Source organism: Pteropus vampyrus, unplaced genomic scaffold, assembly GCF_000151845.1.
Source record: "Pteropus vampyrus isolate Shadow unplaced genomic scaffold, Pvam_2.0 Scaffold36, whole genome shotgun sequence".
Taxonomy (NCBI): Eukaryota; Metazoa; Chordata; class Mammalia; order Chiroptera; family Pteropodidae; genus Pteropus; species Pteropus vampyrus.
This window is the reverse complement of record NW_011888817.1, coordinates 3,301,346-3,317,277: the sequence shown is the minus strand read 5'-3', so window position 1 is coordinate 3,317,277 and position 15,932 is coordinate 3,301,346. Positions and strand designations below refer to the sequence as shown.

Below are 15,932 nucleotides of genomic sequence, written 5' to 3'. Positions count from 1 at the left end.
GATACCACGTCGACCCAGAGGCCCACCCAAAAGGCGGGGCCGTCACCTCCTAGCGGCGGTCAGTCGCTCCAGCAACCCTGGGCTGCCCAGGGGCCTCTTGGGCCAAGATGGCCACGACGCGAAAGATGATTCCGCGGAAACGGCTGCGCTTGGCGTCCCTCCAGGCCGTAAGTGCCCCCTGCTAGCCCAGGGGTGGCCCTGCAGGCCACGCGACAGTCCGGGTAGGGGGCTTGCGGTCGGCCGGCTCACTCCACCAGAGGCGAAGCGGCACACCTGTTCAGGCTAGAGTCAGGGGAACCTCGGAGTCTTAGACCCTCTCGGTCGTGCCCAAACCCCTTGGAGGGATTGGGGGAAAACGGAGGCCCAGAAATAGGGAGCGACTTGTCCGGGTCGTGGAGACCCGGATGCCGTCGCCGGTGTCCTGATTCCCTGTTCAAGGCGCTTCGCTGTGACTCTGGCATCTTTCTCCCTCTAATTAAGCGTCAGACTTCTCCAAGCTCCTCATTACTGAAAAATAACAAATACCCTTCCAGATTCGAGTGGGAAAAAGCAAGGCCATTCCTCTCCCTTCGACTTCATTCCCAGCTCCTGTTGCTTTTGGGGACGCTTGGCGACTATCCCAGAGTACCTTGCAAAGGCTGGGGTTCCGTGGGGCCAAGCCGTGATTCCCTCGGAACTGTACTTTAAGCCAGTTTGATCCTGATGTTTTTCTCCTTCTCTCCCATGCTGTGAGTGGATGGAAAATATCGGAGATCTAGTTATGTAAGAGTTAAATAAATCGTGTTAGTTAAAGCTCAAGTGTGCTGGCCGGTGGTTCTGCCACTTTCTAGGCTGTGTGACATAGTTATTTACTCTACAAACCTCAGTTTTCTCATGGGTAGACATGGATTGACATTGAACATGGGTAGACATTATCTCAGGGTTGTTTTGAAATTAAAGAAAATGTAGGTAAAGCATTTGACTGTGTTTTAGCTCTTAGTAAGTGATCTTTCAGTGTATTTTTGCCTTAGAGAGTTTAGGAGTTATAACTGTGTGGTAGGAAAAAATTACACTATCTCAGCAGTGAACCCTTCTCAGAAAACCACTCTAATGTCTACTAGCCAGCCCCCTCTACCAGTTGCACATGTATAGATAGATAGATAGATAGATAGATATAGATATAGATAGATAGATAGTAATTCCAACTTGAAAAGTTAAAAAAATTAAATAGGATGGTGGATATCAATGTGCTGTGAGAAAAATTCCTGGTTTAATGAGATGGTGGTGGTAGGCCCTCCATGGAGTTCCTAGCATAGACGTGATACCAGAAGCAGTCAGTTCAAGTCCAAACGTCTTTCCTTCCTAGCTGCGTGATTTGGGGTAATCTTTCTGAGGCGGTTTCTTTCTCTGTGGAGCTGGGATCATGATAGTCCCCGCTGTGTAGGAACTAAATGAGATACTGATGCCTGAAGGTGGAACTGGGCGTGAGTCGGTATTAGCCGTTGATACAGGTACACCATAGCTCCAGAAGCTGTGGCTCAGGACTGGTGGTTAGAGGGGAATCATCTCTGAGCAGAACTTTACAGGGTGACAAAACTAGATGTTTAACCAAGAGAAGAGAAGCCTGGAGGGACCAAAGGTGGCAAAGAGGCCACATGACCTAGGGGTTGAGAGCACATGCTCTAGATCCATACTGCCAGGTTAAATATTGGCTTAGTGACTAGTAACTGTGTGACCTTGGAAAAGTTACTTAATCTCTTTGGGTTTCACATTTATCACAATAAAATGGGAATTGTAATTGTTTCTACCTAATAAGGCTGTTGAGAGAGAGATATGGGTTAATATGTAGAAGGCACTTGTAAGTGTCTCCAAATATTAAATGCCTAATAAATGTAAATTATTGTTATATGAAGAGTTATGTGGAAGGAAGTGAAATTGAGTTTATTTTGTTCTAATAAAAGGAACTTGGAAGCAGGTTCCCCGTCGTTTCAACAACATTCAACTGTTCTTTATTGAGCCCCTATTAGGTCCCAGGGCCTTGGAAATATAACAGTGAATGTGACAAAGTCCCTGCCTCATGAAGCTTACATTCCAGTGGGTCGTTTTAGGGTTACGTACCAGCAGAGGATGAACACCCCTGTCGGATAGAGATTCAACTTGCAGGGACCCTGCAGCTTAGCCTGTTAATGTCATGCAATTCAGTGGTTCATCACCTTAATCTCTAGGAAGCTTGATGGATAAAACCAAGGCCAGTCCAAGAGAGTCATTCAAGTTCCAGCTGATATAGTGGGGAATATTTCCTCACTTAGGCGTTTCAGGAGATCTTTAGTAGATTACACAGTGCACCTCTCCCCTTGCCACATTGCAGTATGATTAAATTTGGTAAAACGAAGTAAATTTGAAGTGTTGTAGTATTGAGAAGAATAGAAAAAAGAGAGAAATTGTATTACTTGGGGTGAGGAGAGGAAGATTTGGGGCAGACTTTATATAGAGGAGACTCAAGGCCTTTTTTTTTTTTTTTTAAATGTCTTCAGTTGCTGAAGGTGTCATCTCCCTTCAGACCGCTCTCCTCATCACCACCCAGCCTGCGATCGTGATGAACAGAGCCCTCCTCCATCCCCCCAACCTCACTAAGTCCAAGACTAACTCCTCCCCACACCCAGTAATTGCCCTCTCTTCGCAGAGCTGTGCCCTTCATGCAGTTATTTGTTGTTTCAGTAACTTTTTAATGAGTGCCTACTCTATGCCAAGCACAATGCCAAACACAAGAGATGAAGTGGAAGTTGAGACAAAGTCCCTCAAAGAGTTCACATTCCACTGGAGGAAACACTGAGTGGACATTATTGGCAGTAATCTGAAGAAAGTAATTACAGTCCTGAAATGGGAAATAATGAGGGTGGGGGGATTGGTAGCTTTATTTACAAAGGGTGTTCAGAAGAGGCCTATCTATGACTGAAAGATAAGAGAGAGGGAACCAGATGTTGGAAGAGCCAGGTGATGAGCACTCTGGGCAGAGGGAAGAGTAACTGAGGCTCTGCTGTGGGAGAAAGGCCAGTGGGACTGGAGCATAGTGACCCCATGCAGTGGGGGAGGGAGATGTCGAACAGTAGGAACAAGTAATGAAATGAGTTCACTGACATCTGCAGTAGCCAAATGATAAGAACTTTATAGGCCATGGTGAGTGGGGAGAAGGGGATGAGTCACGTTTCTGGCTTAAGCAACAGGATGCATATGATGCTTTTTTCTGAGACAGTGTAAAGTCAGCTGGGCTTTAGGAGGAATTAAACAGTCTGCTTTGAGACTTCAAGGTTTGAGAGGTACAAATAATTTTGTGTAAATGCTTAGCTGTCAGGCAGTTGGAAATGGGTCCAGACTTCAGGGGAATTGGTAATGGGCCTGTACCGGGAGCACAAATATCCTGTTTATTTCTCTTTCTAAATGACATTTTCTTTCTTCTCTTAATTCTTAAAGAGACCAAGTATGAATTAAATGATGAGCAATACTGCTCCTTGTCTCAGTATTAGTGAAGATGGATCCATTCTTTCAGATTTTTCCCCCCTAGGGAATTGTGACACTCTCATTATTTTTTGTTTCCTCTTTTTAACCTAAGATCAGCACCTCATCTGTGGGAACTTTCCCAAAGCAGGTGAAAATTGTGGAAGTTGGTCCCCGAGACGGACTACAAAATGAAAAGGTAAAGTCGGAGATCAACCAAAAAAGTTTTTTTGATCATCGAGAGTAGACATGGTTAGGTGCATCAGGGATGCAAGACGTGATCACTCTGCCCAACTTAAGGTAGGGCCAGGGAAACCAGGCAGGCACCTGTGACAGTTAAGCAATGTAAGAAGATGGTACAACAGGTGTGCTATCCCCGTGTCCATCCCAAGGCCCAGGGAGCTGGGGTGGATGATGAGTGCTGCGGGAGTGTAGAGTGCAGGCGAGGACATGCCTTTAGACCCAGCATAAGGGGATTTATCCAAAGGAAGTCACTAAGGCCACATGCAAAGATTTAGCCTTGGGGATGTTCCTTACAACACTGTTGGTAATAGCAGAAAATTGGAAGAGTGCTATCCAATAGAACTTTCTGTGAAGATGGAAATGTTCTAGACCCGAGCTGTCCCATGTGATAGCCACTACACACAGGTGGCTACTGAGCACTTGAAATGTGACTAGCGCGGCTGAGGAATTGAATTTTTATTTTTCATTTTAATTCATTTAAATTTATATAACCACAGATGGTTAGTATCTAACATATTGGACTGCACAGATCTAGAAAGTTACATATCCAAGAGGTTTTAAGGGTGGTTTTCTTTTGTTTTTGGCATATGTTTCGGAAATAATCATGTATTATTTTTTCATTAAGAAAAGTTGCTTTTTTTCCCTAAGCATGACCAGCCTGATTTTAATAGTGAGCACTTGATGGAAACAATAAGCTGTAAGCTCCATGAGGGCAGAATCATGTCTGTTCTACTCATTGCTCTATCCCTACCACCCAGCACAATCCCTGGGACATGGGGGGCTCTCAAAAATTATTTGTGGAGTGGATTACATGAAAACAGTGTAAGACAAATCATGGCGGAGGATATAGAAGGGCTTGAAGTCCTTAGGATTTTTTTTACCTGATCCTTGGATACCAGGGAACCATGGAAGGCTTTTGAGCAGTAGAGTGAGACACTGGAAACTGTGTTTTAAGAGGATTCCTGTGGGATGAATTGGAGTGAGATCACGCCATCATTTACACAAGATAATGATATTAGATATGGAAAGAGGAATCCATAGACTCTGCTTAGCAACTAGACAGAGTCGGGGAGGGAGAGAAAGAAACAGGAGGCTGACCATATGAGGAAGAAATCTTGTGCCAGTTGAGAGATAGGAAAGGGGAGGGTGTGATAATTCGGGGACCCTACCTCATAAGGCCCAGAGGGTTAGTCGTCTCTCCCTGCTCAGGCCATGGTACATTGCTCTTAACTTCTTTATGATGGGGTCCTAAATTAACAAACATTTAGTTAAGAAAAGCCTGTATGGCAGAAAAATATTGTTCCATGTAAATATTAACTCCTTTTCAGGTAAGAAGCTGCCTCTTCTGCAAAACGTTATCTGTAGAACTTGAAGACTCCTTGAAACCCCATCTATTGGCGAGGATTACATGTGAATTCATGTTTGGAAGTTGAGATAGTAAAGTGCTTATTGTTGCAAAAGATTTGAGCTGACAGGTACTGCTTTCTGAGGCCACTTCTTCCCAGCTTTGCTGACCTGTCTGTTCCGGTGTTTGTCTCTTCATTGCAGAATATCATACCTACTCCAGTGAAAATCAAGTTGATAGACATGCTTTCTGAAGCAAGACTCCCTGTTATAGAAGCCACCAGCTTTGTGTCTCCCAAGTGGGTTCCTCAGGTGAGCTCCAGCCCTCAGTAAAAGGCATTTCTCAGAAGAGTGGGATGGAAAGGTTTGCATTTGCCCTGGAAGTAAGTAGAAGTCAGGCACGTAGGTTTCCCAGTCTCTGGCTTTGAGTGGTCCTAGCAGCAAAAAAATGTAATCTGGGAGGTCGGATGCTTGGATTCAATCTTGGCTCTGCCCCGACTTGCTTGGTGACCTTGTGGCCATCTCCTCTCCAGTCGAAGATGACCTCTTCTGGCTGTAGAAGTCTAGAATCTCTAGGCCTGGCTTGAAGTTTCTGCCTTTGTAAGAAGGAAAAACTGATGCCGCCTGCTTCAGAGACAGACAGGGAGGGAAGGAAGATCCTGTTCCAGCTGAGTGTTAGATAACTCAGAGAGAGCTGAGCCCAGCGGCTGGCTCGGAGCGCATGCTCAGTAAACGGCCGGTAGTATTGTTACTGCTGTTATTGCTTATGTAAAGCTGACAGTATTAGCCATATGGAGAAACGGGCGCTATCGCCCACACCAAGGGACCTTCTGGCCCATCAGCAAACATATAGTAAAAGCGTGGGGGAAAATCACCTCTGCAGAAGGACTCATTCTCCTGGGTTTTGGAGAATGGAGATCCTGTGATTAAAAGATTTTCTCTACCCGAGCTCTCCGCCTGTTCTTGGTGATGCCTCCGTTGTATCTCCTTTGGTTCCCAGATGGCTGACCATGCAGAAGTCTTGAAGGGCATCCAGAAGTTTCCTGGCATCAGCTACCCAGTCTTGATCCCAAATGTCAAAGGCTTCCAGGCAGCGGTAAGAGACTAGTTCGTCGGCGGGGGCCCCTGAAATAAGGTTGATGGCACTGGTCCCTTCCTTGGCCCTGGGCCTCAGTCCCTGTCCCAGGATGTCCATCTGAAAGGCTGTCTCAGGTGGTGATGACCACTGTCAGTCCTGGCCCTGCCACCGCCAGCTCTCAGATCCTGACAAGCCTCAGGTTCTGCCTATAAGATAGGGCTGATATTGTGAGCATTTCAGAAGATAGAACGCACAGAAATTGCTTAGCAAGAGCCTGATAACTGATAAGTGCCTAATAAATGGTAGCTTTTGTTGTTCTTACCCATTTTCTCTTTAGAAGAAGGTAAGCAAGTTCTCCACAAGAGCTTCAACAGTAGCTGCGAATATCTGCCAACTTTCTTATAATTTTGGACGAGAATGTCATTGGAGATATTGATTCTAATTTAGACAAAAAGCTTCTTTTAAAGAGTGGCTGACTTCCAGGGTGCTGGTGGCAGTGGCAGTGTTGGTCCTTGGGGGAAGGCCAAGGTTTCTTTTTCATTGAGATGTAACTCACTGTATTAACTTCCTACAGCCGCTATAACAAAATACCAAAAACAAGGTGGCTTAACACAATAGAAATGTCTTCTCTCACAGTTCTGGAGGTTGGAAGTCCGAGATCCAGGTGGCAGCTGGGTTGGTTCTCTCCGAGGGCTCTGAGGACGAATTTGTTCCATGCCTCTCTCCTAGTTTCTGGCAGTGACCAGACACCGTCGCCGTTCCTTGGCTTGTAGGTGCATCACTCCAGTCTCTGCCTTCACCTTCACTGGTCTTCCCCTCTGTGTCTGTCTGTCTTCACATGGCCACCGTTTTATAAGGAAACCAGTCACATTGGAGTAGGAACCATTATGGCCTCATCTCAACTGAGTCTATCTACAATGACCTTATTTCAAAATCAGATTACATTCTGAGGTACTGGAGGTTAGGGCTTCAACTTATCTTTTTTTCGGGGAGATACAATTCAAACCATAACATTCATATATCTAAAATTCACTATAAGACAAGGGTTTTTACCCCTTTAGTGGTCTTGGAAGAGAAAAATGCTGAAAAGAATCCCCTGGCTGTTGGCAGGTAGCTGCTGGAGCCAAGGAAGTGAGCCTCTTTGGAGCTGCCTCTGAGCTCTTCAGCAAGAAGAACAGCAACTGCTCCATTGAAGAAAGTTTTCAGCGGTGTGACCAAATCTTGAAGGCAGCTCAGGCCGCCAGTATCCCTGTGCGGGGGTGAGTCAGAGCACATCGGTGCTACCTGTCTTTTCCCCAGTACCTCTGGACCAGGACCAGGCTCTGACTCAATGACCCTCCCCCACAAACTCTTTATCCTGGAGGCAGGTGTCCCAAGCTCCGCATCTAGACATCTTTTCCCAAGTAAATGCGTCAGAGGAAATCCTAGCAAGAGCTTTCTCCAAAGCTGACTTTTGGGTCTGTTCACCTGAAGAATCTAGCAGGAGAGGACGCTAAACAGGGTTCATAGAGGTCAGTGTACACCTGGCTCTACCACTGAGTTCACATGTTCCTGAAGAATCCCCTAGGCCAGGGGTCCCCAACCCCAGGTCTGCAGACTGGTACCAGTCCATGGCCTGTTAGGAACTGGGCCGCATGGCAGGAGGTGAGCGGAGGGCAAGTGAGTGAAGCTTCATCCATATTTGCAGCCGCTCCCCAGCGCGAGCATCACCGCCTCAGCTCCACCTCAGATCATCAGGCATTAGATTCTCATAGGAGCACTGATCCCTGGTGCCAAAAAGGTTGGGGAACAATGCCTTAGTTCTCTATGTCTCCAAGATCACATCTTTAAATTGCAGTAGTGGTAGGCATTGTCCATGTAATACCTAATTGGAACTTCACAATCACCCAGTGAGGATGGGGCTAGCCCCACTTACAGAGACAAAACTGAGGCTCAGGAAGGATGAGGAGCATGCTGTAGGGTCACACAGTTGTCCGAATTGCAGCCAGAGTGCTCTTTCTGATTACATCGCTCCATGGTTAAAAACCTTACAGTGAGTGACTCCCTAACTCCAGACTTTTCCATATGGTTTACAAGACCCTGCATGATTCAGCCCCTGCTCTTGTTTGTGCAGCCTTGCTGTTCACCGATCCCTTTCAGCCCTGCTTCCTCTCACACTGCTTTTCAGCCCAACTGGAACTTCTTTCCATTTGCCGCATGCTCCCATTCTTTCTTACCTCTGGGCCTTGGCATGGCTTTCTATAGACTCAGAACTGTCTTCCTCCTACATCCTACTTGTCAGAGCTAACTCCTGCTCATCCTTCAGGTCCCTTCGTGGATGCCAGTTTCTCCAAGAAGCTTTCTCTGTCTCCCATCTGGAGTTAGGACCCCTCCACTGGGGCTCCCATAGTCCCTTGGACATCCTCTAGCATAGCACTTAGCTGCTTATTAAACTTTCCCCTGCCTCCCACCCCCACTAGCCCATGCTGTCCATGAAGGCAGAGCCCGCATCTCTCCTAGTCCCTGGTGTGCCCCTCTCCCACCTCAGGGCCCAGCACACAGTAGGTGCTCAGGAACCGATGGGCAGATGGATGGATAGGGAAGCAGGGGCTCGTCAGGTCTGCTGGACTCCTAAGCCTGTGCTCTTTCCTCGGTATTTCTCTTACCTTTTCCTTGCTCAGCAATGATCGGAAAATAAAGGGGAGAATTAAAACGGAAAAATTCATGAGATCTTTGAGTCTGAATCTGTTTAACCAGCAAACATTTGTTATGCCTCTCGATATGCAGAATAGTTTGCTGGACTCTAAAAGGTTTTAGTGGCATTTCAGCTCCAACAGGGTGGGCGGGAATAGAAGCCACCTACATCCAAGATCCAAACTCCTTACCACAGCTCGCAAGACCCTGTGATCGGGCCTGTGCCCACCTCTCCAACCTCATCTTGTACTTCTTTGCCTCTTGCTCCCCATGTTCTGTCTTGAACATGGTGACTTTTCCATCTCAGGGCCCCTAAACTGAATCTCCTCCTTTCCTGGAATGTTCTTTCCTTCTCTCAGCTCCAGCGTCATATCTTCCCAGAGGTCTTCCTGGGCCACGCAGCTACTCTTGGCCTCTTCTAGTAGCTCCCGCCACATTCCATGTTCTTTCCTTCACAGCACGTCGCTCTCTCAGTTCATCCATTCACTTATTTGATTGCCCTTTTATCGCTGTCTCACTAACTTGAAATAAGCTCCGTGAGGGCAGGGACCTTGTCAGTCTTGCTCACTGCACTACCCCAGTGACTGGCCCGTAGTGGGCAACTCAGTAAATATCAGTTGAATAAATGAGTGAATGAATCATCTGGCAGCTCACCAGAGCAGCTGATCCCTTGGCCCTCGTGCCAGCCTAGCTCTTGTCCCTGCCTTTGGTTTCATGGATCCTGGATCTCCTCCTGTGAGTATGGGCCCCAGCTACCCTGGCCCACATTCAGCTTTACCCCACCTCTGTGCGGCTCAAGTGCCTGCCCATGTTGCTGTCTCCAGTTCCTTCTCCCCGGCTGGTCTCTGGATGCCTCTCCTGAGACCTGTGCACCCCCCACTTCCTGAACTCCTGGCCTGTCAGTCCCCGCCCCTCCCTGCCATGGCCCTCCACTGCCTTCTCCGGGCCCTAAGAAGCACTGCCTTCCTTCTGGCCCCACATCATTGCATTAGCCTTTCACTCAGGCACTTGGCCTCCAGCTCGGCTTCCGTTTTTGATGGTGGGCTAACTAGGAATGAGTGTCAAAGAGCCACCCTGCCTCAGCCTTGCTGGCCAGGGAGCTCAGGGGCATTGACACTGTTCCTCCCCTGTCTTCCCACAGATACGTCTCCTGTGTGCTCGGATGCCCCTACGAAGGGAAGATCTCCCCCGCCAAAGTAGCTGAGGTGTGTGTGTCAGGGCAGGGGTTTCGTGAGGGTTGGCTGCCTTGCCTATGAGTGCATAGGTTCCTCTCGCCACCCTTTCCTGGTTGGTCATTGATTTCATTCATTCACCCAGCTCCTTCATTAAGCCTGTCATGAGCACAGCCGTGCATTTGCTCCTAGCTCAGCATGGAGGATGGGTCTCTGGAGTCCCAGCCCTCCACCCCGGAGTGAAAGCTTCCAATTGAGTCTCCATCTAGTCTGTGGACAGGTGGTAATTGAGGTGACAGTCCTCTGCGGAGCAGCTGGTCACCCAGCGATCCCTGCATTTCCTTGGAGTGGTCAGAGAGGCCACTTGACATCCTCTGGATGGCAACCAGGTCAGCTCTGAGAGAACACCGTGTGGGAATTAGGTGTGAGCAACACAAGAGCTTGTGTCATTTAGTCCTCAAAACTACCTTCAGATTGGGTATTATTATTGTTATTCCATTTTACAGTTGAGGAAACTGGGACTATCTAACTCGCTACGCAGGTTGCACATGGTGCAATCAGGTCTCAACCCCCATCTTGTTTACCTCCAAAGCCTGCATGCTCGTCCCTCACCACCACACAGCATCCAAAAATGAGGACTGGTAACAGTCGCAATTGCCAGCCGAGAGTGGCTGCTGGGCTCCAGGTCCCAGCCCCCCGTTGCCACCAGTCCTCACCTTAGCCCCTCGAAGGCTCGTGACTGTTGTTCAGATGCAGAAATCGAAGCTCAGAAAAGTTAAGTCCCTTGCCGAGGTCCTACAGTCAGGGAGCAGCAGAACTGGGATTTTAATCCAGCATCTCGTCACCCAAAGCCGCTCCTTCCGCTGCGCCCCTGCCCCACGGGCTGCCACAGCTCCTGACACTCCTCTCGCCATTCCCTTCATCCCGCACACCATGGTCGGCGTCACCCGGGCCCCTGGCCCTGCCGTGTCCTTTCTCCCCCTTCTCAGCAGCACAACGCAGGGCAGCGTCTCCTCAGGCAGGGCACGTGCTCCTCTGGTTTCGCAGTGATTTTAGGGGTTTGCACATGGGCTTCTAAAAATTTAGATAGTTATGTACTTCTATTAAAAATAAATAACTAGCCTGCCTCAGACCCATGATTCCACAGATCTCACTGAGGATAACGCTATAAGAAAGGGATCAATTTCACTGATTCCAGGACTCGGGTCTGACACAGTGTGCGAAGGTGGTACGTGAAGGAGTGAAGTTTGAGACATGGGGCAGAGGAGAGCACAGGGGTTGGAGCCCAGGGCCAGCCCCAGTGGCAGCTTCCTTAGGTCTCGGTCTCCTGAGGAGCAGAGTGAGGATTGTCATTCCTGCTCATAAAGCTGTAAGGAGCCTGTGGTCCGATAGGAATTTAGTGCTCAGACATGGGGTGTTCCACGTAGGCTAAGGACCCCCGCTTCTGAGCTCTTAGACCCTTGGCTTGGGAAATCGGATGTCCCCCCAAGGGCATGCTTGTTTTCTCAGGTCACCAAGAAGCTGTACTCAATGGGCTGCTACGAGATCTCCCTGGGGGATACCATTGGCGTGGGTACCCCCGGCATCATGAAGGATATGCTGTCTGCTGTCATGTATGAGGTGCCAGTGGCTGCCCTGGCTGTCCACTGCCATGACACCTACGGCCAGGCCCTGGCCAACACCTTGATGGCCCTGCAGGTAATCCAGGCATGTCCATTCTCCCAAAGGGCATGGCGGCAGGACAGCGGTGTTTCCTCTGTGCTTCCTGCAAGCCTTCACTGTGCTGAATGCCGACACCTGCATGCCAGGCCCTGGGCTGGCCGTGGCAAACACAGACACATGACCCTGCCCCCAAGTCCTCACATCTGTGTGTTTGGGGCAACAGTGAGGGGGTTAGGTGATAACCCTAATGCATTATGACAAATGCCACAAAAGAGGAAGCACGGAGCTAGGGAAGACCCCCATCCTGGCTGGGAGGTCAGAGGGCATTTGCCGGAAGGGGTCTGTCAGGGCTTGAAGGACGTGAAGAGGTTCGGCCGCTGGACAGGGGACACAGAAAGGGGGCTTGGCAGCGCTGCACAGTCAGACTGAGGTGGGGTTCGGGGAGCACTCGTGTCCCTGGCTCCTGTCCCTGGCCCTGTGGTGGCATGCTGGCTTGTGCATGTGAGTGTGCCCTCTGTGTGGTGAGCAGGCAAGGAGCCAGGCGGTGGGGAGGCAGAGAGCACCCGGAAGGAGAGCCTTTAATGCTGCTCCCCAGAGATCGGCCCAAGACCTCAGATTGGGTTTCCCTTGAGATTTGTTTTTTGTGGGCTGGCCCCGAATGAGGAGGCCACGGCCTGGCTGCCCATTAGAAGGGAAGTTCTGAGTGTCCGACCACGGAACCTTGTTCTCGCATTAATCTGGGTGTGACCTGTTGTCTTTAGGCTCGCTGGAGTGATCCTGGGCCACTTTTTTTTTTTTTCCTCTCAAGTTATCTCCTAGGGGCTCATGTCTTGAAGCCAGGTGATTCTATTACTTTCTGGGTCTGTTTTCTCAAGTTGTGGTTGTCAAGGGCAAGGTCTTTTAGAGGCTTAAGGAGACAGGAGAAAGTGAAACAGTCACCTAGGAGAGTGGGGGACAGCCCACCTAGGGAAATGGTCTCGGCCCCCTGGGGTTAGAGGCCCTGACTTGAAGTGAGGGCAACCTTGTGGGGAGAAGTGGTATGTAAATGCATCACAGTAAACTGTTGGGGTCTGAAATCCCGGCAGTGGAAGGGGGTTACTCTAGGTCGGTGACCTGGAAGGGCCTCCCTGAGGAGGTGGCTTTTAGGCTGAGACCTTAAGGGTGAGAAGGAACCTTGAAACCATTAAAGGAACCGAGGGAAGATATTCCTGGCAGAGGAAACCAGTGTAAGCCAAAAAGACTCAGTTCCAGGAGCTAAAAAGAGAAACATTGTCTCTTTCAGTGGGATTTTCACTTTAACGGAATCATAAGCCAAAGGAATGGATAACTCTCAGTGGAATTTCAGGCAGCAGACAGAGGGAGGTTTCCAGGGACCAGCTTTGTAGGTTCTGGTCCCCACAGTGACAGCCATGTTTCGCCATCTTTATGTTTCAAGATGGGAGTGAGTGTCGTGGACTCTTCTGTGGCAGGACTTGGAGGCTGTCCCTATGCACGGGGAGCATCGGGAAACTTGGCCACTGAGGACCTGGTGTACATGCTGGCTGGCTTAGGCATTCACACGGTAAGCCTGCCTGCCTCCCTGTGGCGACAGCCCTAAGCTGGCCAGAGCTCTGCCTGAAACCAGAGACAGAAGCTGATGGGTTTGTTGTGTGGGGGGCAGTTAAGAGGGGAAAGGTGGCAGGGGATTATCGTATGTTTTCGAGATCACAGAGTGTGGTTGACGGAGACCAAGAAGGCCAGGCTCTCAGTGTGAGTTTGAGGAGGCACCAGATGTAAGGAAAGCTCCTGGAAGGGGCTCAGGTGCATGAGTCAGTTCCCCCTGAACCTTTGTTTTGTCCTCTGTCAAGTGAGAGCAGTAGAATTAGCCCCCTGGGGCTCTGTCAGTCAGAGCCCTCAGCATAGATTGGAAACAATACGGCATCTGTGCTTTGGGATCAGGCGGAACTGTTGATTAAAACCTAGTCCTGCCACTCATGGGCTGTGTGACCTGACAAATAACTTCATCTCTATGGGCCCAAGAAGTGGGAATAATAGTAGCACCTCTCTTATAGGGCCGTTATGAGGATTAAGTAAGAAAATGTAGACTGCTTAGCCCACAGCTGAGCACAGAGTACACATCAGCAAATAGAAGCTATTGTTATGAACAGAGGTTTTCGGGTTTGGCCCTTTTAGATGGTGTTTTTATTCTCTCTGCCTCACAGTTCTTACTACTTCAGTATGCAGTTTTTGACCACTGTGGGCCAGGCCCTGTGCTAGGCCTTGCGCTAGGCCCTGGAAATGGAGTCCTGAACAAAACTGACAAGATCCCTATTCTGATGGTGGCACTACAAACCATTACACAGATTAAGCCATCTTATGCAAGGGGAGCCAGAGAGGGAACCCCAGATGCCAGAAGGACACAGCCTCCCAGGCAGCTAGTTGGTGTCCCATCGTCAGAGGAACAAGAGTCCGTTTGTCTTCACCTTTACTTTTTCAGTATCATAGTTGTCTGTGCAGTCTGTTTCCCTGAGTGTTGAGGGCATGTCATGACTTACTGCCTCCTTTGACTTGTTTCTCAAAGGGTGTGAATCTTCAGAAGCTCCTGGAAGCTGGGACCTTTATCTGTCAAGCCCTTAACAGAAAAACTGGCTCCAAAGTGGCTCAGGCTACCTGTAAACTGTGAGCCCTTGCCCACCTGAAGCTCTGGGCACTACGTGGGAATAGGGCCGTGCATGGATGATTCACAGATGGACACCTGGAAATGGGAATGAAATTAACGGGACCAGGCACCTCGCTGCCAGCTCTGCACATAGGTCTCTCCGGGGAGAAAGGAGGCAAGGGTTAGAAGTCGCTTGGCCTCAGGCCCTCCCTGCCAGACCTGAGCATGAGTGAGAGGCTTTGGGTGCTTGGAGGCCTCCCTTCACCATGGACCCAGCAGTCCAGGAGTTGAATCCCTTAGGGCACTTGGGAACCCAATTCCCAGGCTCGGGTTGATCTTCAAATCTCATCTCTGGCTGAAATCTGTAGCTGGCCACTCTCTACAGTTCAACCCTATGGCCTTGGGGCCATTGCTCTCTGATTTGTAGGGCAAAGGGGCATGGGGAGTGTTTTCCCCAAGCTGGCAGAGGACATCGCTGAAAGGGTGAGGGCTGAGCTTCAGTAAATGCCTCTGAATGAAGGGTGAGTGGCCACCTGCCAACTCCAGCACCTCTGAAAAATCTCCACTCGGAACATGATTTCTGAAAACAGCTATGTAATTAAAAGTTAAATGAGATAAAACCATTCCAGTGTTCCGTGCAGATGTGTGTACATATGAGTGGGGGAATAAAACATCTTTATTTGCACTGAGAGGAAAATGCAGACTATTAATCTCTGGATTTTCTCCGTTTCCCCACCCTGAGCCCCAAATTCATAGTGACTGGAAATTGGTGGCTTTGAGCTTAACTCAGGGCTGGCCAGAATACCTTGGAGAGACTGTTTCTGAGGCTCTTGGCTCTGTGACCGGGGCTGTTGCACAAGGTCGCCTGAAGGCAGCAGCGCTTATCTGGTCGGCCTGAGCTCTTTGTGTATCTAGCTCCGCAGCTGTCACTCGTCCTTGCTGGACTCGGGCAGGCCCAGGGCATTCCAAGCTTTGGGAAACACTTGTGCGTTTATTTCTTTGCCCGGGTTTCATCAGTTGGTATGTCATGCCTCTATACACATCACTCCTTAGCCCTACCTTAATTTTTAAACAGAAACATAATACCGTTTTTCTAACCCACTATGGTAGGCAGGGTGCAGACAAACCATTCCCGCTGGGCGCCACGGTTTGTGTGAAGGCTGAATTCAATTAGCAATGTAATTCCCACTTTAGCTTCAGAGCTCCTTCCAGCTCTGGTAGGTTTTCAAACTAGACTTCCCAGAACCCGCAGCCTCTGGGCGACCCCCACCATCCCCTTCAATCAGCGCCGCCTCCTACTGCTTTCGTTCCACGCAGACGTGTATTTCATGTAAGGCTCACTGAAGAAAGGGTTTGGCAAATACAAAAACATTGGGAAACCTACGGGTGACCGAGGAGCCAGGTTCGTGGGCTCCGCCCCAGGACAGCTGCCCGGCGCCCCCGACGAACCCCATCTACCTGCGCTCTGCCCTCCGCCTGCCCCGGGACGCCTGTTTCTAGGGGTTGGGACGAAAACTCGCGCCTGGCGCGGGGATCTGGGCACGCTCGGCTCCCGGGCCCTAGGTCCGGTCGCGCCTTCCCTCCGCCGACCGCTCCGGCACTGGACCGTGCGGCAGGCTGCAGACCAGTACGCGAGCTCGCTGCGCAG

The 15,932-nt window shown here is 49.6% G+C and overlaps 1 protein-coding gene across 4 annotated transcripts; it reads left to right on the top strand.

Annotated features, from left to right (window-relative positions):
* Positions 1–43: 43 nt before the first annotated feature.
* Positions 44–14,973, top strand: HMGCL (3-hydroxymethyl-3-methylglutaryl-CoA lyase). Of its 4 annotated transcripts, none has more exons than XM_011357593.2 (9): positions 44–167; positions 3,590–3,673; positions 5,266–5,373; positions 6,062–6,157; positions 7,250–7,398; positions 9,954–10,017; positions 11,494–11,682; positions 13,082–13,207; positions 14,207–14,973. In XM_011357593.2, the coding sequence occupies exons 1-9, from the start codon at positions 108–110 to the stop codon at positions 14,306–14,308; spliced, it is 978 nt and encodes a 325-aa protein (XP_011355895.1). In that variant the 5' UTR covers positions 44–107; the 3' UTR covers positions 14,309–14,973. The 4 variants fall into 4 exon arrangements, with proteins under 4 accessions (XP_011355895.1, XP_023384930.1, XP_011355896.1 ...); XM_023529162.1 differs by having other exon boundaries at positions 11,494–11,691; XM_023529163.1 differs by lacking the exon at positions 44–167 and adding an exon at positions 1,170–2,842 and having other exon boundaries at positions 11,494–11,691.
* The last annotated feature ends 959 nt before the right edge of the window (positions 14,974–15,932 follow it).

What these genes read in the sequence shown, in the direction of transcription:
- HMGCL (XM_023529162.1), top strand. Translation starts at nt 108, where the DNA reads ATGGCCACGACGCGAAAGATGATTCCGCGGAAACGGCTGCGCTTGGCG. An exon ending in GCTTGGCGTCCCTCCAGGCC is followed by an intron (nt 168 to 3,589) that starts GTAAGTGCCCCC and finishes TTTTAACCTAAG; the next exon opens with ATCAGCACCTCATCTGTGGG. An exon ending in TCAAAGGCTTCCAGGCAGCG is followed by an intron (nt 6,158 to 7,249) that starts GTAAGAGACTAG and finishes GGCTGTTGGCAG; the next exon opens with GTAGCTGCTGGAGCCAAGGA.